Source organism: Buteo buteo, chromosome 16 (assembly GCF_964188355.1).
Source record: "Buteo buteo chromosome 16, bButBut1.hap1.1, whole genome shotgun sequence".
NCBI classification, from domain to species: Eukaryota; Metazoa; Chordata; class Aves; order Accipitriformes; family Accipitridae; genus Buteo; species Buteo buteo.
In genome coordinates, this window is record NC_134186.1 from 6,284,046 (window position 1) to 6,311,762 (window position 27,717).

The window sequence follows — 27,717 nt, forward strand, 5'->3', positions numbered from 1 at the left end:
TGCAACCAAGGTGGGTGGGCAGGCAGCTGGTGAGAAATAAGAAGCAGCTAGTTTCAGCATCCAGCCTGGTCTTCAAGACTGACCAAGAGAGCTGGCAGGTGATGTCTGGAAGGTACTGAAGCCTATTGCTTATTCATATTTCAAAGCATGTTTTATGTCTCCACTTAATTAAGCAGGATACTGGGCTGGACCTTGATACAAGAAGGCGGGCTCTTCACATGCTTCCACAAGGTTTTCTGGTTGAATTTTGGGTTGCTATCTTGCTCTTTGTTCACAGCTAAACAATTGCCAGATTTAGGGCCAGAAAAATTATTTTCTGCTTGAAGAATTTGAAGGGTGTGTACTTTTGTGAGTGATTTAAAGCATGTTTAAAAGCACTGGAGACATTAAGATGTCATTGTGGTACACTCTTCTGGACTTCATGTCTGTTGTTGAGTATCCTGGTCCCCAGAACAAGGGAGATGAAGTGCAGAGAATGGGAATCATTTCCCCTCTCCAGTGATGAGAAAACCAGCTCAAAAATATATGACCAACATCATTATCTTCATCCCCATATACATAAATACATATCCAGTGAAAAGAGCATGGGGCAGCACTGACATTTCTTATTTATACGTTGGCAAATCTTTCATTGAAGCTAGCTGTTTTGTTTTGTTTCAGAGCAGAACAAAGACCCCAGGCTGTGGTCCACACTGTGGGTGATGCTGGAATAGTTACTACTGAGCAAATTACACTTTCATACTGAGTTGTTTTAAAAAGCAGGCAACAATCCAAAAAGGTGAGCAGATGCTAAATTCCAGATACCTCTCATCTGTCATCAGCAACACTATTCACTAACATCTACAGAGACTGACCTGTGCAATCAGAGTCAGTTGTGAATGTGCCACAGAAAGCAGGATCTTTATCACTGGTGATAATGTACAAGAGGAAGGAACAAGCCAGACTTTTAGATGAAATTGCCAGGTTGGCTGTTAGAAATACCATCTATTCCTTTGTGAGCAGCACATACATGAGATAACATTGGCCCTAAGGCCAAAGTACCATTTTTGCTAACTAATTTTTTTCAGAAAGCAAAACTATTGCTTCTTTGCAACATACTTCAGGCAGCAAGGACAGCGTTGGTCAGAAATCAGACAGCAAAATATTGAAGCCATTAACATTTTTTTTAATTGAAACTCATCTTTCAAGTCACACTAAAAGCAAAAAATTGCAAACACTCAGGTATAAAATGGCAGAGCTGTGACATTCCAGCACATTGTATATTCTGGAGTACGCACTATTAATCATCACCATAAACTGACAGGATGAGAGCTGTATCATAGTTCATTTGAAATCTTCATTATTTTGCTGATCCCTTTCCTGTACAGTTCTCATTAAAAGGTGCTAGTTAGCATAGCTTCAGGGTGGCACTATCTCAGTGAAAAGGTTCTTGCCCATTTTCCTCCCATTCCACTTCCTAAATGTCTCAGCTGCTGAGTTAGATGTGAGACAGATGAGAAACAGCATCTTGCTGGCATAAAGCAAGCCTGACAAGGGATTCAGGCCAGTGCCTACACTTCACATTAGCCAGATGTCAGAGGCCAGTGATGGGAAACTCTGTGGTGCCTGATGCCAAGTTTATTAAAATTAGCCCTGCAGCTTGGTAGTACCAAGTCAAAACTGCCAGTGTAGAACAAGGCGCCAACTCCAGTGGTTCACCATTACTCTTAGTAGGCTCATAAAGCAAGGTGGATTGTAAAAAGCAGGATACCGCTATAAAGTAAAGACTTCTCAATGAGGCTGACTATCAGAGAAGGGGTAAGAGGCACCAACAGCAATACAGATGTCATCTTCTCTCTGTGAATGCAGCTTAGATTGCTACATAGGGTGGTGGGGATTCCTTGGAAGGCAACTCTAAGGCTTCCTCATACGACGGCAGCACAGCCTGAAAGAGAAGACCCTTAGTTATGCTTTGGGGATCACATGAAGGATTTCAAGTGGATTTGATCTTGGATGTGTTTCTCTACTTAGTTCAAAGCAGGGTAAAAGAACCACATGGGCTGTAAGACATAAAGGGCAGAAATCCAGAAGAGTTAGAGGTCAGCAGCACTTTATGAACCACTTTGCTGCCAGTCCCACCTACTTCTCCCAAAGCATGGTTGCAATAAAAAGACCAAGGCTCTTTAACGTCCAGAATATAAGCCTCGTTGCCTAAGCAAAGAAGCTAAGCTCAGATCATTGCAGAGGGCCATGATGCATGCACAGCAGGGGCACACACTACTGGTAAGACAAGGCTCATCATATTCGCCAAGTTTCAACAAGACAAAAGCCAACACTTAGCATTCCATATTCTTCCTCTTTACTTCTCATCCATCTTTACAGTATCTCTTATTTTTGGAAGGTCTTCAATATCTTTCCATTGTGTCAGAGCAGCTGGATGCTACTATTAAAGAGATCATCAGTAATCTAAGGGAGGATATTGATATTCATTATTTAGCAAACTGTTAAGGTGAAGTGCAGTGCACCAAATCTCTCAGACATTGAGCCAGGGAAGGGTGAAGACAAACTTAATTTTAAACAAGGGTAGCATTATTAGACACAGAAATCAGAGTTCAACTGAAATTAAAAAAATATCTGGAATGGAGAATACAAGCGATATATTCCCATTTTCTGCTTTGCCTGAAGCTTGAGTTTCAGGTTCCTTGCAGGTACCATTGACTTTGAAAGTTTTTATACAAAAGTAAAGTTAAAGGAATATAATATAATTGGAAACTGATTATTAGTACTTGTTAATGCACATTTGAAGGGTCAAACTATCTCTCAGACCACCAGAGAAGCAAAAGTAGGGATCATTATGCATCTCATCAGTCTAAACCATGCCTTTTCACGGTGTAAATCTGAAGCAGTCTTTACTCACCTTTTCAACTGCTTGTGGGTCGACTTTCACCTCCTCTCTCTTGCTGGCTTTAATATACTTAAAGCAGCTCAGGACACATTTGAACATATAGGCCTGAAAAGGAAAGGGAAAGGGAAGTCTGCCATTGCATTGCAAATCAACAAGACCATTTCCATCTGTGCCACCAGCCTGCTATAGTTCTACTCTCTTCTTTGGAAGTAGAAGTCTGGGACCATATGTCCCAGGGCCTTAAATCAGTCTCTCTTGGCCCTTCACTAGAAAGGTGACAACTCCATCTATTTGGAACAGGACACTCGTGTGGGAAGTCAATAGGACTAGTAATACCATTGAATATAAAGGCACATGCTTCAGACCACTGAGAGTGCAATGTCATCAGGTAGGAAAGGAAAGCATGTCTTTCATGTTATTTTTCTGAGCAGGCTACAAAGTTTGGCTGTCTCAGAAAAGCACCATGGGCACAACATTCACCACTCAGAGATCCAAGGCTTCTTGGTCAAGTAGGACTGACCTCAAAGGTCAGTTCATTCAACAAAATCCTATACTTGCAATAGTTACACTTTTCTGACAAGACTGCTTTGCACCTCACAGAGTTACAAGATGCAATAAATAGAGCTTTTCTGAGAAAAATGGATCGATTGACGGATTGTGGCACAAGAAAATAAGCAAGGCCTGTGAAACATACCATATTAAATAAATATTTTCCCTACTCTGTGCAGCGAGGCAAAGTCGTGTGCCTCTTATTTTTATTGGCTTAAGAGTCTACTTTAAAAACAGTTGGCATTTTCAAAGAAACATAGGGAGTTATATGCCCTGAGAACAAGCCATGAGCTTAGGATTTCCTAGAACAATGAGGACTGTTTTTCTTGACACAAAGCCAAGACAAAGAACGAAAACAAGGAATGAAGTATCTCCATTGAAGGAATCCATCTCTCAAACAAACTTCCAGAGATGAGGAGGTAAATCCAAACTTTGACCACCTTTAGTGAATACTGCAAAAATCTTCCCCCTTCCAAAAGCCTCTTCATACAGAGAGCAAACATGCAAGACACTGAAGCCATCATATAAACTGTACAACCCCTCCCATCCATGAAAGAACCGCCCCCCCCAAAATCATAAAACAAAAAAATCCTTTCTTTGATTTTGATTCTGTAAGAGTTTGCTGCAGTGCCAACCCAATATCTGCACCGAATTCAATGAAGTTGACTTCAGTTAAGACTGCTGCAAGCAAAAGCAGGTTTGAGCAGAATACATTAGTAGACACAGCTTATGTAAAGGCAGCCAGTGACGTTGGGATCATCCCATTACTGGCTAACTCAAAACACTCAAGAGTCACTGTAGGATACCCTTCTCCACACTGAATTGAAGAGAGAAAACTTCTCTGGCAGCTGTTGACATAATAAGTGGATGGGAAGCTTGTCCTAGAGGTCAGGAAGTGAGTTACTTCGGAAGTAATTATGTTAAACTCTTTCTTTCATTTCCCATCAGAAATGTTTTATTCCCCTTGGTTTCTACATTCTTATCGCCGTGGTGGTGGAGGGGGATGACTTTATGATACTGAGGTGAGAGAAAGATTACTTATGGATACACAGATCAGCAACAGAGACTGCTCTAATGGTGCTATGTGAGCATCACCCCTTCACTCACTCTGCCATTTGAATACTTTGCATCTCCAAGGCACTTAGACTTGAAGAACTGATATCACCATTGGGGCTCTACAAGTAAACATACAACCAGCCACCGCACTCGTAAGAAGCTATGAAATTGCATGGAGAGACTTCCACGTCGCAACAGGACATGCTCCCTGCAAAGGGTGGTGTTATATGAGAGAAAGGAGGGAGAGGAGTGTTACCATCCCCTGAGCATTGTCAGGGAAATCTTTCCTGCTAAAAGGGTGAGCAAAGTCTTGCAGGTCTCATATGAGGTCACTGGCAGAGGTGTTCAGTGAGTCAGGTGCCCCATCTCTTTTCCATCTGACAGACCACCTTTTAGCTGAATTATGCTATGGTGTGGGATGCAGATAACTATTTGGAGACAGTAATTGCAAGTTGGCAGACAAACAGCACTGGATGCACAGAAACAACATTTTAGTGTAAAAGCAATTAATGCTTGTGATGGGTCATTAAGCAAGTCAATTTATGCTAAAAGGTCCTGGGCTAGTCCAACATATTTAGATACTACCTCGGTGTGGGCATTCAGTGAATTGAAACTGAGATTGGCCAAATGGCCTTTTTAGGTCTAAAATATTTCATGTTTTTGCCACGTCCGTCATCAGATCTTTATCACTTGGAAGGAACTCTCTCATGAAAATGGTTTTGCTATACATGGAGGAGGGGAGGGGTTGTCACTGAGTTTAAAGGATGGGATCCTAATAACTTGCTTTGAGGAATTTAGTAGACCAAGGAGTACTTGTGCCTGTCTGTTGTTTTTTTAATTATCCTCCCCCCCATCCCTCCTCCTACAAACTCCAGCGCAAGAAGTCATTGCAAGTTAAGCAGTCTTGTAGCTAACCCTGTGGAAAATTCAAATCAACCCATTTGCCAGGTCAGTGAGATTTCTGCTGAAGACCCACACTGCCAGCTGGGTTTCAGGGTTATCTCCACTCCTATTGCACAGTTTATGCAAATACTAAAAGATATGCTAAAGTCATGCCTGCAGTGCAATCATACAAGACACTCTACTCCACACTGGCTTGTCTGGCCACCTGGGAAGAGTCTGAATAAAAAATGCTTTCCAACTAACAAGTAGCATTTTTCACTGTGGCAGAATCTGCCCAAGTACCTGGAAAGATCTGATTTTCTTAGCTGGTCTGAAACCCCTCAGTGAAAAACCTGTTCTCTGATCCATTGAAGCAAGAAGAATAAAAACCATCTCACAGTGGAGTTTTCTGAGATGTAAGCAGGATTTAGCAGCTCACGGGTTTTAATTAAATTTCAGGGTATCAGTGTGCATAACTCTGCTTACATCAGTGCGGATACAGCGACTTACCCAAGTGGAAGATCTAACCTGCTGCTTAATGATCTAATTTATTTTGGCACACAATAGCAGAAGAGTTTCCTATATTTGTTTTCAAACATCTTATCCTTCTAAAGATGAATGGGCAGTAGTAGTTTCTGGATATAAGAGAGATTTTGCTTTATAACTCACATCTGCAGAAGCATAAAACCAGTGATTTGAATATTAAACCTGTCTCAGACACTATGCAGAGGCATAACTCCTATTATGCCCAAGGAGAGACCAACGAGGCTTTCCAATGCCCTGGTAGATTTGAGAGAGAAGTAAACCCAATTCCTCCTATCCTCCAGGCAAGAGGACTTCATTTCAGCCTCACCAGACCCTGCAGCCATTTACCTTCAAGAAGAGGACAGCAATGAATGCAATGGTGAAGGTGACCATCACCTTGGCATATTCCTCTGTTGGTAACTTCTCCAGGGTTGGCAAAAAGCCCTGTGAAAAGAGAGAGAGGGTCTCAGTCATAAATGCTTGTTCCCTCTACCAGGGTCACACAAAGTGGTGGAGATCTCAGCAAGTTTCTCAGCCTGCCTCTCTGAAAGGTGGGACAGGCCACCTTCCTCTCCTCACTAGAAAGAGTACGGGATATATTTTATCTCCTACTGTTTACACCCCTTTGGCAAAGATTTTCAGAAGACTATTTAAATGAGAGCTAAAAGTATGACTGTTTAAAAAAGATGAAAAGTTGATGCATTTTCAACGCATGCAGGCAGGCTCTATCCAAATCATTTTGCTCTGCAATTTGCAACTATAAGATTCTTACAAGAAAAACAAGGTGTACTTTTAAGAAACACATGCATAAGCAAGCTGCCAATCAAGAACATCGTGTTGGTAAGAACATATGGAAAATCCTCTTTTGTCATCAAACAGAGCAGTTCTGGGTATACTGTAGAGATCAGAGAAAGTTTACTCTGTCTTAACAGCCACTGAAAGAAAATTCATAGGAATTCACAGTATGAAAAGTCAGTTGAGCTTGTTCATAACCTACCCCACTGTCTGAAGACTTGAGGCTGAGATAGGTGGGAACCTCCATGTAAGAGCTGCAGAGGGTGAGAATACTCAGGCAGAAGTCCAGCAGCTGCAGAGCCAGGAAAGGGATCTTGGAATATCCCTGCTGCAAGAAGGGCAGGGAACAGGAATTTGGTTATGATTACAAGACTGTGTCACTTCTATAGATTTTCCACGTTTTACACAGAGCCTGTGTTTTGTTCACATTGACAGCCTAAGCTATTTAATTCACATACTAGCCAAAATGATGAGCAAACCTTCTTGTTGGTCTGATTTATACAAGCTCCACAGAAAAGGCCTCTAGCTGGAGCAGTGATATTTCTAGCTTATCTCCAGCAAACCCCTCCTAGCGTGGCCATACCCAGAACAACCTCCTCAAAGCCATGAGGCAGAAAATAAAAGCAACAGAAAGATTCCCAGACATGGGAAACTAAACAATGTCCCAGCTGTCACTAGTTTTCCTTATGCACCCTCTAGCCCCCAAGGATTGCATCTTGTCTCCAGCCAGTATAGAGACTACCTTGCCATGAAGAACTGTGGCCCAAGATAATGATCCTTTATTCCCACATTATGCATCCATCTCCATCTCATAGAGAACAGAAAATACCACCCCAGAAGTGAGCCGTTACCTACCGTGTGGCTAAGGGAGGACACAGAAATGATTGCTGGGACTTGTATGTAGGAACTGAACATTGTTAGGAGGCTAATGAGAAAGTCCATGACTTGTAGAGCAAGGAAGGGTATCAGGAGACGTTCCCTCTTCTGAGAAAGAAAAGCGATGCCAGTTATTTCTATTCTGAATGGGACAATGAGACCAGCTATCAATACCTGAAAGGACATATATTAAGGTACTCCAAGCATAAATACTTTCCTGGAATTTCTGCATCTAACTCCACATACTGTGGTGACAATTGATTCAGAAAAAATGAAGGGCATCAACGTTGATTTTTTTCACTCCCTTGGAAAGTTTCTGTGAATTTTCACTATGTCACGTTGGCACTTGATCCCATCATTCAGCTGTCCCCAAAGTTTACCATTACAGAGGAAGCTGGGTAACAACACCAACGCATGGTCATTTCTTCCCCTAAAATGGGAAATGAATCGCCAGTGTAATAGAGGAGTTACAGTTCCCCTCCAGGATCTGACTTGCAAAAGAGCAAGGAAAGGAGGCAATAAAACAACATTTCCAAATCGTAACATTTCCATTCCTTAACATGAAAAATAGTCTTGATGGAAATGTCACCCAGATTTGGTAAATCTGAGAGTTAGCAGCCTTGCAGATGAGCCGGTGACTGCAAACTAGCCGCCTTCCCCCTCCATAAGAGAGCGGAGACATTTATCTGCTTTTTTGATCACACTTCAGCATTTTCACTGAGCATCCTCTAGTCCCCTCCTCTAGTACCTCCCAACTCAGAGACGCCTCAGCCAGCAGCTAAATGTCATTTGTGGAGAACATACCTTCACCACACCAAGAAGGAGGTTGAAGCTGATGATGAACAGCATGATGATCAACAGGAAACTGGTGATGACATCAGCTAAAAGTAATAAAAGTAATTACCACATTACTAAAAGCTGGAGCCTAATGTCCCAAATCAATCATACCTCTAAGGAAGAGTTAAAGTGTGATAACCTGGCAGAAAGAGTTGTGTATGTGTGGGAATGAATCCCACGCAGCTGGAAGGTAACCCTCTTTTCCCTTTCTACACCCACTTTTTCATCTGTCTTTGAAGCTTCTGTTTCTTTAGCCACCAGGTTGAGCAGACTGTCAGCTCAGGCACGTGGGAGCCAAAAAACTTTATTGCCCAGGCTGCAGTTTTAAATATCCTAGGCTACAATATTAAGGTAAAATGAAGTAGAAAAAAAAGGCAGAGTGCTTTTAGCTAATGATTATTAAGTCTGAGTTGGAAATTATTTTGAGATGCAAAAGTCAAAAATTGGTAAAGCAACCAGCAATGAAATCTGGTGAAAGATCTGCAAGATTCACAAGCAGACAAGAAGCATGAGTTTTAACCACACACCACCGGTACGGACTACAGTTTCACAGTGGAATATCTCACCTCCACTCTCTGTAGCTGTAGGATGCAACATACACATTAAAAATAAATATGTGAGGAGAACAACATGAGACAATTCTACCTACAGGGCTGAAAGTCATGTCAGCTGTTTTGGGTGCAGAAAGGTGATCTCTTACAAATGCGTAGCTTCCTACTGAACAGTTCCCAGGAAACAATTTTCCCTCCTGGTATTGCAGGCTGCCTTGATGATGACTACCAAAGCCTTGCTTGCACTGTACAGTATGGACATTTGGTCTTTATAGCAGTCTAGACAGTGTGAGGTTTTTTGAAAAGTTGGTTTGCTTCTAAAATAAAAAAGGCAGCTCACTCCAAAGACAAAACACTGCCACTTTCTTTATCTGCCTCTGCATACTGTACAGTCTTTTACAGTGCCTCCTCTGATTTCTTTCTTATTGCTTTTCCTGAGTTTAAAATAGCAACAGTCTGTTTGGGGTCTCCAACTCCCAAGTGCTTGAATAAAGGACTTAATTTTATTAGGAAAGAACCAAACTTTTAACTTTTCTGACTTTTTAAAAGAAACTGATGCTTTCCATAGGTATGTTTCTCAAACATCAGAAATGTTTGATTACTGGTTCACTTTCCCCCCTGCCAACTGCCCAGTTTATTCCACGGCTATTAAATAAATCTAGTGTCTAAGTCTATTCTTTCCATTACCCCCTTCACTTGCTTTCATAAAGAAACCTAGAAATTGTGCTTTAGCCTGTTGCATCCCTGATATGTTCCAGCTGTTCTGCAATCCTTCACTGCTCTGTATTACCCATTTTTTCACCATGAAAACGCCCCTCCGTCTCCCCTAGCTTGAGTGTTTGCCTATAGCTTTGGTACCACATTATATTTTTAGCGGGTGGGGGAGTATTTCAGTGCTTGGGCATATACCAAAGTGTCCTTTACTCACTTCCTAGCTTTGCTGACAATAAAATAATATTTTATAATAAAATAATAACTATAATAAAATAATTTACAAAGCTATTGAGGCAGAGAAACCCACCCCTCTTCTTCAGGTAGACACCACCAACACTGTTGTTTACAGCAACAACACATCTGCAGCAGAGCAGTCACAGCTATATCATAATTTGTCCAGTTAGTTCCTCTCTTGGAGGGAGCAAATACAAACAGTCAGCCCAAGTCAAAGGGAGAGCCATGCTGGACAAGGGCAGACCTACCACCCAGTGCTGCCCACGACAGCTGGCAGGAGATGAGTGCCCATTAGATGCAGCAGCTACAGCATATGCAAACTATCAAGTACTGCCTCCAGGCTCTGCTAAGCAATGTGGGTATGGATGAATGCCACTTGAAGAAAGGACCAAAGATGATAATGAGAAGCTCTGGAGCCTTTCGAGGGTTTTAGAGGACCTGCCTGACAGCTGGGCTGAACCACGTCTAGCAGCAAGGGCAGGTGGCACCAACAGCCAGGTTCCTTACATCTGTACTCTGCTAGCAGAGAATACACTTTATGTAATTTAAATGCATTGATACAAAATCATAGAATGGTTTGGGTTGGAAGGGACCTGAAAGATCATCTAGTTCCAACCCCCCTGCCATGGGCAGGGACACCTTCCACTAGACCAGGTTGCTCAAAGCCCCATCCAACCTGGCCTAGAACACTTCCAGGGATGGGGCAGTCACAACTTCTCTGTGCAACCTAAAAGATATTTTAACTTCCCTTACTGTCTTCTCAAGAATTAGCAACACGCTTGAGTCTCCTCTAGAAATGAGATCTGCTGATGAGGAACCTTTAGTCTGAAAAGAAGCTCTGACCAGTACTTCATTCCCTGAGGATGAGAAGCCTCTTCCTTTCTGGGGCTCAAAGAGAAAAGCCCTTTGAGGAGGCTGCATCCCTCAAAGAAGCAAGAATAGCTTATCTCAAGAGAGGGAGCAGCACTACATGAGTTGCTGCACATGGAGGTGTCAGACATCCAAGATCTAAGGGACTGATTGAAAGTATCCAACAAACACTTAACTTACATCAGGAAAAAAGTTTTGATAGCACAAACCAAGAAAATAGCTTTTACTTATAACCTGTTGAAAAAAAACAAATGCAGGATCTGTTTACCACAAAGTAATGAGAATTGAAATGCAGAAGAGGAAGAAGTCTCAGGAAACAGCAAAGAAAGAAAACCCAAATCCAGTAAAGCCTGAACAAGAACAGAGAGGGCAATGGAGAAAGGGCTTTACTGCAGAAAAGGCCGCTCACAGCTTTGCAGCTCACAAGGGTCATGGGAGGAGCCTAAGCTCCAAATCAAAAAACCAAACCCACCTTGCTGAAGCAGGGGAGTAGAGACAAGACTGTGATCTGGTGCACAAAGAACCAAAGATTAACACAAGGACAGCATAAACTTAAAACAGAAAAGAGCTTAACAAAGAGAACAGGCTCAGCCTTTGTAAGAACAGCCATAAAAGGAGGCAGTCCCAGTCCCATTAAACTCCAAACTGCCTGAAGCCATTTTCCCTGATTTTCCTCCCAGAACCAACCATCAGAAGTTTGCCCCAGAGAGGATTTATGTCTTTAGCACGGTGTTTCCTTGGATTCAAGACAGCTGTGTTTTTCTGCGTCTTTCTACATGGTCTCATGCTCCAGCTCTCTCGGCAGGCTCACTAATTAATTGGGCAACTGGCCGTTGCTTCTGCAGGCTAATTGCCGGCAGAACCCAGCTGAATTTTCCAAGCGGAACCTAGATCAAAAACCCCCTAAACAAAATAACAAAGAAACAAAAAGGCCACAACTCTACAGACACAAAGGGATGGAAAGAAAAGGAAAACCAAAACAACTTTCCACTTACTGTCTGCCTCCTATTTGTTCACAGCAAATATAGTCATCCTTTCTGCTGGCAGCAGATCTCTCCGTTCCAGGGACATTTTAGTACCAATGGATTTGATCTCAGTAATCAAAAATTTTACTTAAACAAAATGACTTCTTCCTTTGTGGGAGCACATTTAGCAGATGGGCTAAAGGACTGACCCCCTTAGATAGTGGTAGCTGCTGGCTCTTAGCCCTGTCTGTGCAAACCCTCCGTGAGATGGGAATGTGGTACACATTATAGAGAGGCCAAATGCCACCTGGAATACTTTGTAAGGGCTGGCAGGCTGGCAAGTTACCTTCCAGAACCAACAGTAGATCCCTGGGGATCCCCAGGGTTTGAGGCGCTTGCAGCCATGGCAGACCCTAGAGACCAGATTACTGTGACTAACAGGCTCTTTCCGTGCCCAGCATCTGTTGTCCAAAAATATAAGATGTTAATTTTTAAGTTTCTTCAGTATTTGCTTTCATGCTTAGTTGGCCTTTGTAGGATGAATGTTTGTCTCTTTTGTACTTAAGACCCCTCAGAAAATGACAAAATTTAGGAATCTTGAACCAAGCTTGAGCACCTGTATAATCTCAAACACAGGGGCATCATTCCACGGTTTTCCCCTCTGTTCCTCCTGCATGTTCATCTGGGTGCCTATCTGAGGAATAACCTGTTTTCCCTACAGCACCTTAAAAAGCACCGTAGTATTCAGTGAATAACAGGGTTTGTCCCTGTAGAAGGTGCCTTGGCTCTTTGAGGGCTGTTGCTGCAAGACAAGAGGCAACGGTGACAATATACGAAATGCCAGATAAAAGGAAGAAAAATCTTACAATAAGTGATGCAGTCTTGAACAGGGGTGCAGAGAGGTTGTGGAATTCTAATTTTGGGGAGTCTGAAAACCTCAACTGGACAAAGGCCTGGGCAAGCTGCCCCATCTTTGGAGTCAGCCCTGTTTCAAGCAGGAGGTTTGACTGGAGACCTCCAGAGATCCACTTTACTTTTGCTCTGATCTGATGATTATAAGATCACTCAGGGAAGAAATGTTGCTCCTCACAAAGTCTGCTTCACTCCTGTAGCCCTAGAATATCCTACCTACAAGAATATTTCAGTTCCACAACCACCTCCATGCTGGCAGTGGTACTTTATTGCTAGCAGAGAGTGTGGTGAGAGCTTGCCTCCTTTGAGGTGCGCATTTCTCCAAAAGCATACAGGAATAAACAGCAGCAGCAAATAAATAAACATGCTCTTTCTTACTCAAATTCTCAGAGACTACCTGGGTGTCCCAGAGATCCCAGGGAATTTAATGAGAAGTAATATATATGTGCTGTGAAGTAAATGTGATTTTTCCTTGTGGAGGTGGTATAACCAGACTGGGGGGCCTCTGCAGAGCTGCACTAGGTATTTGCAATGCTAGTAAGTAGTATCAAAAACCCCCACCCATCCAACACGAAGAGAGAGCATTTATTTGCCAAATGTCTACTTTTTATTAACTTCACATCAGGGTTTTTGCCCTGAATGTAGCCAGGAGGGACATTGAATGAGTCCTAATATTTCTCATGAATGCAGAGAAACCCCTTTTTATTTTATGGCCCAATAAACTGGCATGGAAAATACAAATAAGGCTTATAAAACTGTGGTTTAACAGTTGCATTCACAGATTGTCAAGGACGGCAGTGTCTGATTTGGTGTTGCTGATAAGCTGCAGGGAGCTGTTTCTGGACAGCCATGTTCAAACGATGGGCAGGACCAGCAGGGGGAAGAAGCCTCCCAGTCCCTTTAGCTGGATTCACTTTTCATCAGAGAAGGAGGGAATATTTTTTACATAGGAAATGGTATGCATAGGATATGGTATACACTGTGCACACAGGTCTTCAGGCATAACTGAGGTATTTTTCTTGGCTAACTGCACAGAAATTGAAACAACTTTTCCAGTTGTAGTTTGTCCACAGCCTCAATTTTCATAGTCATTAATGAAAAATAAAATTGATTAAGAATCAGACTGTACACAGGCATGAACTGAAGACATCCTAAAGATCTGACCTATGGCAAGCAGTGGAGTGTAATCTTTTCAAGGCAGAAAACTATTCATGTTAGCAGCTTAGAACTGGCAAGGAGGTTTTAACTGAAATGTTTTGGGGGGATTGCTTTTTGGTTTTATTTTTCCAGCAGGAAAAGCTAGTCTGCCAAAGCTCATATGCTTTCGGGATTGAAGCACTACCAAGATGTCTTTTGCTAGGAAGGCTTCTCAGCTCCAGGATGAGATTTCTATTAGACTGGAAATGGGGGAGGCTGCATGGGAAATGCTCATCCAAATTTCTGCTGTACGTGAGATAGACCATAGACATGAGAACCTAATTCTTCCAAATTGCAACTGAATGCCCCAAATCACCGTGCAGCAAAGTGTGTCTCCTGTTCCCTCTGCCTGGCCAAATTAATCTTGTGTTATTTCTTAAATGTTAGCTCGGTAGTAAATTTGGATCTACTTTAGCCAACATCCTGGCATTGACCCATTGACTAGGAGTGGGAAAATCATCTTCAAGGCTCTCAAAGACAAAGAAGAACCTGAGTCTTCTTCCCTTTTTAATCCAACATTTTCAGTAGGTCTTATATAAATTTCTTGGTCAACTTTCATTGAAAAGCAAATTTCAGAGGAGTTCTTTCAGTCCTGTGCTGCCTACGGCATCTTGTAAACCAAGACAGCAAGGGGTAGCAGGCTGCAAGGGACAGAGCATCCCTCTTCTAAGGGCAGCTGACCCAGTCTCCCTTCTCATTACCCTGTCAATCACAAAAACCTACAACAATTCCAATTTTCCTTCTCCTCCCTGACCATACTTGTGGAAGTCGAGGCCCAACCCATACCCTCTTTCTAAGGCAGCAAAACATACTGCTGAGAAATCTTGGCGGAGCTCTGATTTCTTATAAAAACTCCTATATGTATTTTTTCCTACTGTATCATGTGAAAAGCATTTTTCCATAAACCTTGCCTTATTTATATTCTTGATCCATGACTACAGCGTTAGCATTATATATTCTAAAATGTGCTTTAATCTGGCAGGATCTACAAATAGAGCAGCAGATGCTGAGGGCATCGACAGAACCTCTCCCCAAATTGTTCTCCAACTCTTCCATCTGGGTTTTGAAGTAAAATTGAACTTTTTGTACTGCTTTGCTGTATTGCTTCCCTGCTAGTTTCTGGAAATAGAAGGGTTGCACTGTGTTTATTCCAACTATAATCAGAAAACACAATCTCCCAAGCACAGTCCTTTGAAATGCTTGGGAAGAGAAGCCAAGTGGAAGTGCTGGGGATTTCATTATAAAATGTTCCTTTTTGTGTAGGAGGCAGTGGAAGAGTGGGGGAGGGGTAAGACCTGTCATTTTGATTGTGTGGGAAGAGGGGAGGTTGTTAAAAATGGGGCCAATTTCACTCAGAACGGTTCTATTCTTAAAGAAAACCCTCTAGATTTGCAGAAATGTATGTCTTGCTTAGAAAGCATATAATGGTTTCGTATGGAAATTATCTGAAAAATCTCTCTCAACGATTTGTTTATTTTTCTTTAAAGAATATTTTACTTGGATACTTGAGGAAAAGTAAAAATTATTGACCTTGGATGATCTTTCTGAAAAAAAAAAATAATGAAAAACAATTGTCATTTTTACATAACTGTGTCTGTGGGAAAGTGATCTGATCTGCAAATACCATGTTCAGTTTTCAGCAGTTCAGATCACTGTATTAGTCAAAATGCATGTGCATACTCCGCCATCAGGAAAAATTATTTCCAACTATGCCCATGTCCAAGCCAGGTACATCAAAACAAAACAAAAAATCAAAAAAAACCCCCAAGCCCAAAAAAGGGAGGAAGACCTTAAGGTCACACTTGCATCATTTTCTTCACTTTTCATCTGTAAAATTAAAACTAGAAACATGTATCACAGAAATGGAAAAGTGGATTCTCCTACCTATGTTTTGCTGATCCCAGCCACCCGGAAAACAGTCGGGTTTTAGAGCCTGGTCCATGTATTGTGTGTTGCTCTAGTGGGAATTCTCTGCAGAAAGCATTTTCCAAAGCAGTCATCAGGCAAGTCTACATCAGGTGTTGAGTTGAGTCACAGCTGCAGAGGGACCTCTGTGGACCACAGCTAAGCAAAGTAGCCTCCAACCCACGCAGACTGGATTACTTTGGAAATAATGCCCCGTGTGAAAGATGTGAACCATGACAGCAGACCCTTGCTCGGTCTCCTATCAGCAGGACTTACCCAAATTTCCATTTTCCGTTCACTATTGATGCCTTTCGAAACACCCTTGGTGGATCACAGTGTGCCTCCTAAAACCCAGCTGGGCTTTTTTGAAAGATCTCAACCCATCTGTTAGCAGTAACTTCACCCAGACGGTGACTATGCCTGTTTTGATGCTTTCCACTATGACTCCTACCCCAGGGACAAGTGAGTTTGGGATGTGCAGGAATCTGCTGTACTTTGTTTCCTTTTCCTCCACTTACAAGGGGCCTCCCTGTGCGTGCTTGGAGCCTGGGGAAGGACACACTGGAAAAGCAGGGAACAGGCAAGTCCTTGCTGCTGTGAGTAGCATTTTTCTCTGACTATGAGCCTTCTTTGCAGAGAGAGACAATGCACAGTGTGGAAGCCTGGTTTCCATCTTTCTGCACACAGCAGAGAAGGGTTATCTCAACTTGTGGTTTTACACCGAAAAGTGACTAAGAAAAGGAAAAAGCACCCTCTGTTTGTTGCTTGCAAGCAGCTTCATGCGTAATTAGCCTGGTTAAGTAATATTTGAAGTTAGGGGAGTTACTTTCTTTTAAATGGCACCCCACGTGAGATAGCTGCCAAGTGTCTGAAAGCTAAGCTAGATCCTTCCAAGATCAAGCAGCAGGAAGTCAATCATCCATGATGAATATGATGCTTGTGACTATTTGTGGTATATGAAGCAGCCTGGCTGCTATTCCAGACAACCAATGTTCTGTAAAAAACACCAGGGGTTGGGAAAATCTGGGACAGGGGGGAAAGGGAGGTGGGCTGGTGTGGCCCTCTGAAGTGCCTTCAGCTGTGTGGTAGAAGATCCCCTGCACAGCATGATGGATGATGAGAAGAGGATGGCTCCATGGCATAGAGGGCAGGGTGTTGGTGGCAATGTCAGGTAGCCCACACACCCATGGGATGTAGTGTGGGGCTGCAGTTTCTCCCCACTCTGGGACCCTGAGGTCACGGGCCAGACTAGGTCCATTGAGAGGCTGGTCAGACACTTCAGTATTTTCCTGGAAAACGCCCAACACATGAAGGAAGTCAACAGTGTGTGTAAGGCTTAAATGGTCTACAGTTGGTGAAAAGAAAGAGAAGGGGAAAACAGGATTGTCAGATTAATGCAAAATGTATTGCAGAGGGATTGGGAAGGCTGGAGGAGTACGAGGCTACTGGAGAGTTTGGGCTGAGGGCCTGATCCACTGAAATAAAGACAACTTCTCTGGGCTCCACACTGGTCCCCAAAAAGCCAACACAGTCATGGCCTAAACCAAAATCCAAATCTTTAGAGCCTAAATTTTGTCTCTGGGTCTGAGCTTTTGGCCCATCTGCTCTGAATACCACTTTCCAATTTTCTTTGATGAAAAAGAAAGAGGGACCAATGCAGGACCTTGGGCTCCTCAACCCCACAGACCATTGCTGCTTTCCAGCATCTCGGTGACCTACCAATTCTGTAGTAATCCTTGTCCAGGTCTTTGCAAAAGCCTTTCCCGCTTGCTACCTCCAGGGAGTACTCAATCAGCAGCAAAACACTCATAACCTAGGAGAAGAAAAGCAAAAGACAATTCAGTGGGCCTTGGGCCAACTTCCTGTCAACAAATTTGTTTCCAGGGAGCATGCAATGGCCACAGTCCTAAATGCAGGATGGGTGTCCAAGTGAGACAGTCATGAAGGGTTTAAAGATCTGTACAAGAAAATATTGAAGCAAAAGTTATCAGTTTATTAATGGTTTCAGTTTACTGTCTTTTTCTGCCAGCTTCTGAAAGAGGATGAAGAAATTAGAAAGTTAATGAGTTTTGTTTCAACATTTTTTATCCAGAAAGTCCTGGCTTTACATTCTGAAATTGCAATGTAACAATAGCATTTTAAAGTATAAAAGAAACACAAAAAGAATAAAGATCTCTCTGTAAGTCTAGCTATACTACTTCATTGACAAAAACATCATTGTCCTTTTATTTACTTGGGAAAAATCTCCAAATGTGCTTTTTTTCACATTGAACCAAAATTATTTTCTCCAAGTTTCCAAATTGGACTATCAAACCCCAGACTCCAGGGTTCATTCCATTCTGAGTTTAGCAAGCTGTGAGATGGAGTGAGGTCTAGAGCTGTGGTCTCAGTCCTAGCACTGAACTTCTATATCCAAACAGTTATGATCTGCAGCGAAAAATCAATTTCTAACCCCCAGGTTAGGGAGAACTCCTGTTGCATGTGGGGCACTGGGCAGTCAAGGGCTGCAGAAGACCTCCATAAGGCTGGAGACCTTGCCTTGGAGCACCTCAGACAGCAAGTCCAGGGTATTTCTGTGCAAGTAAAACCAGGAAATGAGTAGTCACAAGACCAGACACCCCACCACATCCCTCCTGGGGACAATCCCACCCCGCCAATGTGTATGCTACAGACGGTGCATGCCAAGGGGACCAAACTTGTTGCAGATCCGAGAAAAGAAGTCCAAGGCCACTACAGAGCATCAGTCACTGCCCACACTTTTGTCAGAGCAAATAACACTTCTTGGAGTAAAGGACTACTGTGACGACATTTATTGCTCCTCCATCACCTTACTGACAGTTTCAGCACTGTATAGTGAGATGGCACATTTCTGACTGCACCATGCATCTCATCTTGTTCATCTCTTTCTTCCTCATTCTCTGATCTCTGCTGTCCTCCCTCATGCTTGGTATGTCTTTTCATTTCTTCTGCATTTTGAGGGTGTAGCAAGCTGGAGCACAGCATGGCCTGCCAGTCCTATACCTACAGCTGCACTTTCCAAAAGCAGCATAGTGTGTACTGTATTATTTTAAAATTGGCTTAACAGTGTGGGTGGCTGGGGAGGAAGCCTGCTGTTACATTCCCCGAAGATGCAGGAAACATGGGCTTGTCACCCTGCAGCTGCGTCTCACTGTCTGATCAGTGATCTGGACAAGCTCTCTGATCTCTCTGCTACTGTGCAAAGAGCTGCTACTTCTTCTCTTCTTGAGCTTTACCCCTGTCCAGGAGAACCTCCTGCCACAACAACAGGGCACAGCCTGAGAGGAGAGAGCAGGTGTCAGACCAGGAGAAATGGATGGACCATTATTTCCTGGGCATTTTTTCCTCAGAGACATGGGAACAGAGTCTGCAGGAGAGAAAATCCTGAGGTGTGCAAAAAATGGAGAAACTTGTCCAACATGACTCTCCATCTTTACCCCACCAACACCAGGTCCAGCATTGGGAGCACCCATTCTGCAGAATACTGGGGACAGGAGCCATCAACAAAAGCACTATCAACAGAAAAAGAGGTTGTCATGAAGAGGTGAATGAGAGAAGCCATTTTATCTGGACTGCACAACTTCTGTCTGTGCATCTGAACCACACACTGATGCAGGAAGCAAGTTTGTATCTGCCACCAAGATCAACACAGCTTGGGTACCATAGAGCTGAAACAACTTTTCCACAATAGCTATAGCAGCCTTTCATTTCAACAACAGCTTAAAGAAGTGATGCAGGCAAGGAGGAACCGGAACTGTTGTGGTCTGCACTCGTGTTTGCAAACTTTATGTATGGGAAACAGCACAAAACCAGCAACTGCAGGGAGATGAGGCAAACCTAACTGTTCAGTGAGCAGAAGAGATAATATTTTTTGTCTTTTGCAGAGCAATGGCTGGAGGTGCTGTACAAGATCCAGACAGAGTTCAGGCAGAAGTAACAGATGTGCTAGGGCTGTCATTGCAAGCAAACAAAACAAAGAGGCATGGAAAGAAAGACTTTGCATTGCCCCAGAAATGGGGAAGTGTGGCTGGGAGGGATGCCCTGCAGCAGAGACAGGAACTGAATGCAGACTCTCCCACTGTCTCTGCGTTAGCTGCAGCAGACCTGGAAACTATTTCAAACCCAAATTCATCAACTTTCTGTGCCACAAGCTGCAAGCACAGTTTCCAGAAGAGCTGTAGTCCATCCCCCAGAGCCCTTTGCGTCTAGAGCGAGCATCCATCAAGCCACACTCTTGCTGCAGTGGGGACTGGGATCCTGTGCCCTACCATGAGTCTTCCCTCAGAATTTAAAATACTGTCCAGAGTCCGAGTTGGAAGAAAGGGTGTGTCATATTTTTTCCTGGCCTGTCTGATATCAGGTTGTTCAACAGCTACATAAGTCACACTGCTTTTTTTCAGTTTTTGTCATGCAGAAAATGAACTTTGCAATTTGTTCATGAGCCTGGTAGGAAAAGGAGAAATATCTAGATCTCATTACATGGGGACACAAGAAAGTTAACATGAATTCAGTTTAATGTAACAGCATTTGAAGTCCCATGGAAGCACTGAACCTTGTCAAGGATGAAATTGCATTAATCTGAAGTTTCTTTACACCTCACAGTCTCCCCTGGGATGTAAAGCATCTCTTAACTAACTACACATGAAAATCACATGCTGACTTCAAGTGCCCTAATTTGGCTGAGAGGTTCCATGTACATGCTCCTGAAGAGATTTCATTTCCCTTTTTGCTACTGTTGATCACACCCCTCAAATGTCAACATGGGAAATATGGGAAGAAATTGGTTTTTTTAGGTTGCTGTTAAAAGGAGTCTTGAGCAAAATGGATGACCTGAGCCCTAAATATCTGTTTCATTCTTGAAAGACCAGCGAGTGAAAGCAGGACATAAAATCCCAAATGCTCCCATCCCAGATGGATTTACAACCAGAGCAGAGCCAGAGGCTAGACTTCAGTATGAAGAACAATCTCTAATATCTATCAAAGAGGGGAACAGTAGAGCAAAAGAGGCCCCGGTTTCCTTGCAGGTGTTGAAATGAGCCACGCAACCAGACCAACCACAGCCACATAGAATAAGTACACATCAGATAGAAAACCCAAGCCCAACCTGAAATATTAAGGAGAGACTTTTAAAGTGAAAGTTGGTTTAAACTTTCCATTTAAAAGGACTTTGGCATAGAAAGAACGAGCCACTGCACTGCAATGAGATAAAACAAAGACCTCTGGGCCTTTCCCTTGGCTCTCCATCACAAGTGCCATGTGAGGACCAGGAAACCTCTCTATCACCTGACTTGGGCTTTGACATGCTGCTGCCTGGTACATGACAATCTCATTTATTCCTGTAAAGAATATACATACAAGGTGATGAAACCTCTACAATGGGCTGCTTGCCACAATTTGAGAAAAAGGTAGAGGAAGATTGATGTAGTGTCTGCCCAGCACCCCTTGCTCAGCAAGCCTGTATATACTCTCACTCATGATTCACCTTTCAGCTCCAGAAGAAACCAAAAGGTTCCCATTTCAGACAGAGAGGACTGCTCAGACAGACATCCAGTTCCTTTTCTTATTGCTATGTCACAACAGGAGAGAGGCAGGTTTAAAATAGGAAATTTCACCTCCCAGCACTCAATTCACAGCTCATAGTGTACTAGTCTCCCAACCCCTCCACCAGCCAGCCCTTCTTATTTTATCTCCTACAGCTGCAACTTTTGGAGGGCACCTATCATGGTTTAACCCCAGCTGGCAATTAAGCACCACACAGCTGCTTGCTCACTAACCCCCAACCCAGTGGGATGGGGGAGAGAATCAGGGGAAAAAAAAAAAAAGTAAAACTCACAGGTTGAGATAAAGACAGTTTAATAGGACAGAAAAGGAAGGGAAAGTAATAACAATAATAATAGAATATACAAAACAAGTGATGCACAATACAGTTGCTCACCACCTGCTGGCCCCAAGCTCCAGTGTCCCCCAGCCAACTGCCCCCAATTTATATACTGGACATGACATCACACGGTATGGAATACCCCTTTGGCTCGTTTGGGTCAGCTGTCCTGGCTGTGTCCCCTCCCAACTTCTTGTGCACCCCCAGCCTCTGCTGGTAGGACAGTATGAGAAGCTGAAAAGTCCTTGACTTAGTATAAACACTGCTTAGCAACAACTAAAACATCTGTGTGTTACCAACATTATTCTCATCCTAAATCCCAAACACAGCACTATACCAGCTACTATGAAGAAAATTAACTTTATTCCAGCCAAAACCAGGACAACTCATCTTGTTGCTGCCTCCATTTAAAAGGAATCCTTCAAATTTCTTGGAAAAAGATCTGTAACACCAGGAAATTAAGTGACTTAGCCAAATAGTGTAGGACTGAGGTAGAGCCAGTTGTTAAATCAAGGCAGCTAAATTGGGGGTGTCTTGCAAGGCAGAATATTAACAGCATGACACATGCACCCCCCATTCCCTGGTGAATAATTTTGCTGCAGCTGCAGTAGGGTTAAACTGCTGTTAGAGATTGTGTCATGTGCCTTTTTTTTCTGAAATATGTGCAGCTTGACTAATTTCCAAATAATTTATCTTTATGCACATGGCCCTGGTGTGATGGCTGCTCCTTTGTTTTTTTTCACACAGAATGTTTCTGCAAGAAGAGCTTGAAGCCACAATGAACCCGCGTCATTTGGGACAGTGACATCCTGCTCTGACAACACATTGGGGTGCTGAAAAGGCTTCTGACAGCGGTGCACGCAAGCAGGTGACACCCTTCACTTTGAAGGCAAATACCACTACAAACAAACGTTGTACTTTCAGAGCCTTACCTTTTCTTACTTTAATTTAAAAGTAGTTGTTGTGGCAGGGTAGGATGAAGTGAGGAGTGTTTTTAGCTCCCATCTGGTTTCCTTTCAAAACATTTTATCTTTTCCTTCCTGCTGCCTCCATCTCCCCGTCTTGTTTGTGCAACAGAGATGCTCCAGGAGGACAAGGGAGCAGCACAGGGTCTGCTGAACATCTTGGGTCAGCCACAGCCTGCTGAAAGCGTGATGAATCGCAGCTCTGTACCAACGCAAGTCACGTCTGCCAGTGAGGACTGGACCTGGCGAAGGTCCCAGAGATGAGACTCTGCTCCTTGAGTTAAAAAGCTGCCAAAGAGAAGAACTCATCTGCTACTGAGGCCAGACCAAGGTACAGACATGCTGCTTTCTAAGACCTCCTTTGGCTCTAATCAAGGACTAGTAGCAAACGAATAGCAGGTTTTCTGCCCATGCTGTATGCACAGACGCAACTTTCCAGCCTTGTTCTTGAAGCTAATGTCGAATAACTTGAGGTCTGTTCATGCCCAGGAGGAGCCAATGAGCAGAAGGACAAATTCCTCCATGCTTTCTTTGAAAGTCACCTGCAAGTCACCTCACAACACCCAGCGAAGCTTTGCTAATCACACAACTCTGTCCCCTCCTTGTTCCCCTCCTTCTCCTTCCCTGATTGTTTGAGAATGTGCACGATTTATTTCAACTGTCTATGGAAAGATCAGCAGTGAGACAAATCTAATTTATAGAAGGACAAGACATCGCCACAAAGCCTGAGAGCTTGTGTTTGATGGCATTACTATCACCCAGCATCACTATGATTCATCACTAGGACCCACAGCAATAATTTATACTGATACAAACCAACAGTATTGATGTAGCAAATCATCCAAGTCACTGCTGAGTTATAAATCCCCTTTTCTTTTCCCTCCCTCTGCCCAGCTATAGCTACATGATCAAAAAGGTGGAGAAGAGGTAGGGAAAAAATGGTTGCTATTCTGTGTTATCTCTTAAAGAAGTAAGAGAAAACAACCTTCTCTGAAAATTAAACTGTTTTCCAAGGGGTTCTATGTAAAAGAAACCCACTGAGATGATATGGTAGGTACAGACACAGTGGGACCTGCAGGGACTTGGGGAGTTGCAGGCTCTGGTATCACAATGATGGTTACCCTGTCAGGGGCCAGCAGCAGCAGGGTTGAAGACCTGAGGCCTCAGGCTGCCCCTGCCCATTCCCCATATCCTTTACTGGATCAAACCTGGTCTTCAAGAGCATCTCTGTCTCTTTAGTTTAAACCCAAGTTGCATGTTAGTTGCTAATGCTCCCTGGTACCACATGGCCTGCATTGATCTTGTACCTCATGCTTATGCATATCTTATGGTAATCACTATTCTGGCTTTGCAGTGATGCACCACAAAGTTTCAGAGGGTGACCCCAAACCCTCCTGACTACCAGCCACATCCAGCTGGTCACTGCGATGGTGGTTGAACTGCACAAGAGCTGCCATTTAGAGAAACGGGGCTGCTTCCTACCCAGGCAGTCCTGGCACTGGGGACTACCAATGTGGGCAGAGGGAGAGCAGAGCAAGGACCCAGCAGTGGCTCTGCAGCATCTGCTCCAAAAGCATGGTGAGATCCCATGCTGAGTTCATGTTGCTTGTGATCTGTCAGGTGCAGGATGAAGACAAATTATGCCCTGGAAGAGCAGAAAGAAGACACATGCAGGTGGCTTTGACTGTGATGTGAGAGTTTGGTCCTCATTAAAATATCAGGTGGAGTTATTACTGCTAAGTCCTTTCCTGTGAATGTGCTTAGGACATGTTGTGGGTGATGTGCAAGTCTGTTTTAAAAATGATCTCAGAGTCACGTTCACACTCAGTGCAGACTTGTCCCACATTAAAAAGGGTCAATGCGTAGCTCCAGCACCAGACCCCTAATTGCCTATACTGCCATACTTAGCTTGCTCCCTGGCTTTGGTTTAAACCACTCCAACCACTTTTCTTCAAGACCAATCTGCTCCAGAAGGGGCTGACTCCAAGCCAGGCAGCATTGCTTGGCTTCAGGGCCCAGGATCAGTTCTTTATCCTCTTTTAGTTAGCAATGCAGAGAATCTAAGTGTTCTGTTGCAGATACCTATCCTTTTATTTATATAGGATAAGGTATAAACTACAACTAAGTATGCCACACATAATTTCTGATTTGAACCATGTCTCCACTAACGGTCAGGAGAGGGATAACATTCACAGCGATAAAAAAAGACTGTATGAAACAGCCTGTTCTCACAGAGAGCCCTGCTACCCTAGAATTTGTCAAACATGGAAAAGAAATGTTTGAAAAGAAAATGTGAGCAGAACAGAGCTGGAGATTATTAACACAACAGCTAGTAAACATGATAGTTTTCGTGTAACCTCAAGCTGAAGACGTCTCTGACCTACTGACTGCAGAGGACGCACAGGGCAGGGATCACTTGGTACCTGTCCTGCTTCCAATAACTTCTCTAAGTAGCTGCTGCTGGCTGCTGTTGGAGACAGGCTGGGAGGCTGCTGGACTTCGGGGCAGATCAGGACATCTGTCTTATGACTTCTGCCTTTGCCATTTTGCAAAAAGCAGCTTCTTTTGCCCGCCCTCAGTGGACCTTTGAATGTCTTCTGCAAAAATCTTTCCTGTGAGTGCTGTGAAGGCTTACTCCAAGGCTCTCTGCCTTCTGCTGTTCAAAACTCACCTGATGTCTTCAACAGACCCACAAAACTTTTTTGAAATAACACATCTTTCATATGATGTCACTGGTAATTAAGTTTTCCCTGTCAGCTGGTACACCAAAAGGTGGTGTCTCATTCTCCTCCATCACACACTGGTGCAAATCAGGAATTTCTATTGTTGTTAGTGGCATCACAGTGAAACACTTGTGAGAAAAAATGTGCCTCAGTTCAAAGCATTTGCTGACTTCTGAGAAAGACAAAGGAGGCTTTTTTACTATTCACCCTCCCAGATAGAAAAAAAATTTCTGTATCTCTGTTTCACCACTGATAACAGATAGCTCATGTCACATGACGTGCTTGTAGCTCTCTGAAGAAAATGTGTTGTAGTTCCCTGTCTTGTGTTTCCCACCTTTGCACAGACCTTTAATTTTGCCAGCTCCTCTTCAGATCTTGGCTATACTTCCTACCAGAGTCCCATTTCTAAACAGTTCATGACCATCCCTCTGTGATGGCTATATGTTTAATTGGTTGTCAGAAATTGCTTGTGCTTTGCTGCAAACTCACAGCTTTGATATGTTTCAATTTTTGTGTCTTGGGGTCATGAGAATGCACAAGAAATGCAGCAATTTCTTTTTCTTTAGAACACTGAGATTATAAGCTTTGAGCTTGTGGCAAAAGAGGAGTAGCCTGCCCAGGGTGTAATCAACATGCTCAAAAAGCAGAAGGCAAAAATGGTTATAAAATTGCATGATTCTTTTAACCGATCTCATAATGTCTTTGAGGTCCCCAAATGATTAAAATATGTCATGGAAATGCCACTACAGTTCCTGGCTTTCAAGTAATGCCAGGAGAAAGATGTTGGTAGTTACATTGCATGATGATGCAGTGTAGACCCAAGTTTCTCTGCTCCTCTGCTCTGGGCTGGCACGGGACCATCTCTTGCCCCCAGCCAGGGGGGTGCAGAGATGCTGCACTGTGCCCAAGCACAGTCACCCCCCTTGCACACTGCCTCCAGCAACCCACAGTGCTGCTGACTCCTGGTGTGTTTATAAAATCCCATCATTCATGGAATGCTTCCCCTTTATCTTGCTATCCAAAAAAGCAACTAAGCTGATCTCCAGATTTCTTTGCTTTTCATTTCATGAGTCGAATCCTCCACCAGTCTATGCAGGCATGGCATCGTGGAAGTCAAAACCATTAAACCAGCATGTCAGACTGCTGTCTTGGCTTTGTGTAAGTGAGGAAGGGGCTATGGTGCAGTGAGGATTTGCTCAGGCAGCTTGGATTGCTCCTGCTGCCCCAGGAAAGCAGGCTGGTGCTGGAGGGGGACCATGGCATGAACTTCCCATGCGTGGCATAGCTGCCACAGCTGCTGTGCCCAGCATGTATTTGCAGGCTACAGCTCCCCTCCCTCCACTTCTCGTGTGCAAGGAGCAGGTTAAGAGCCCCTGTTAACAGTTATCACCCTGCAGGCTCCCAACCTGTGACTGTGCACACTGAGTGCAACAGATGGGATTATTTTAAGTGCCTCTGCCTTGCGAGAAACCACATCCTCAGTATGACTTAAAGCCACCTGAAAGCACCTCTGTGCAACCGGGTGGAGGGGAAGAAATGCCCCTCCAGGCTCTGCTGCCTCTGCTTGCTGCCATCTGCAGCCACCCACGAGCAGTTACGCCAGCTGCCTGGCAGCTGAACGCAGCCACAGATCCAAACGGAAACCAAACCGGTGCATATAGTGTCCAACTGCCCGTAGAGAGAGAAATGAGGCAGCTTTGCCCACCCGCCCTTTGCTTGCCTGGGGCCCAAATCCCTCCTCCCTCCAGTGACCCATAGTTTCAGCACTCCTATAGTTTCCATTGCCAATGAGCTGCCCAGTTTCTAACCAACAGGTCCAGGTAGCCATACTGAGCCCTGGCCAAGCTTACACACCCCTGCATAGGTAAGAGCTCCTGCATTAAGCTGCAAGGGAAAAACAGGAGACAGAGTGAGTTTCCATGAGCTCCAATTGGTAAAGCCAGGGAAAAAGTAGTTAAAAAACCCTCCCAGTACAATAAATTTCTTCCTGTCCCCCCTCTCCCCATGCCAACTTTTCTTTTGTCCATCCCTCTTAAATAATTGGTTTTTCTCTTTTGGGAACACAGAAAAGTCAACAGTCAGGAAACCTTGTGATCTGCAATAATTACACCTTCTGCAAAGATTACACCTCTGCCTCTCTTTTCTTGTGTCACTCTCCCTGTCCCCCCTTTCAGTCCTGTAACTTACCATGTGGAAGATCCCTAGAGCAACTGTTGCTGTCTTGATGTTGAAGAAGCAACATTTGGGGGGCTCAGTGGTAGTTTGGGCAGTCATTTTCTGATCCCTCTGCAGAGCTGTGAGTTAATGAGGTTGAATTTGCAGCAACCGCCCCACTGAAAAGCGAAGTGAGCAGTGCAGCTCAACTTCCTTCCTGGTCTATA

The 27,717-nt window shown here is 43.6% G+C and overlaps 1 protein-coding gene across 2 annotated transcripts; it reads right to left on the minus strand.

The window, feature by feature from the left end:
* Positions 1-1,144: 1,144 nt before the first annotated feature.
* LAPTM5 (lysosomal protein transmembrane 5) lies at positions 1,145-27,717 on the minus strand. Of its 2 annotated transcripts, none has more exons than XM_075047681.1 (8): positions 27,524-27,717; positions 17,472-17,565; positions 8,372-8,448; positions 7,547-7,675; positions 6,894-7,016; positions 6,245-6,340; positions 2,897-2,989; positions 1,145-1,924 (listed from the first exon to the last, which is right to left on the minus strand). In XM_075047681.1, the coding sequence occupies exons 1-8, from the start codon at positions 27,608-27,610 to the stop codon at positions 1,850-1,852; spliced, it is 774 nt and encodes a 257-aa protein (XP_074903782.1). In that variant the 5' UTR covers positions 27,611-27,717; the 3' UTR covers positions 1,145-1,849. The 2 variants fall into 2 exon arrangements, with proteins under 2 accessions (XP_074903782.1, XP_074903781.1); XM_075047680.1 differs by having other exon boundaries at positions 6,894-7,019; positions 27,524-27,713.

Coding starts and splice junctions, on each gene's coding strand:
- LAPTM5 (XM_075047680.1), bottom strand. CDS start 27,610: ATGACTGCCCAAACTACCACTGAGCCCCCCAAATGTTGCTTCTTCAAC. Junction 17,566..27,523: donor CTCTAGGGATCTTCCACATG/GTAAGTTACAGG, acceptor TTCTTCTCCTAG/GTTATGAGTGTTTTGCTGCT. Junction 8,449..17,471: donor CAAGGATTACTACAGAATTG/GTAGGTCACCGA, acceptor TATTACTTTTAG/CTGATGTCATCACCAGTTTC.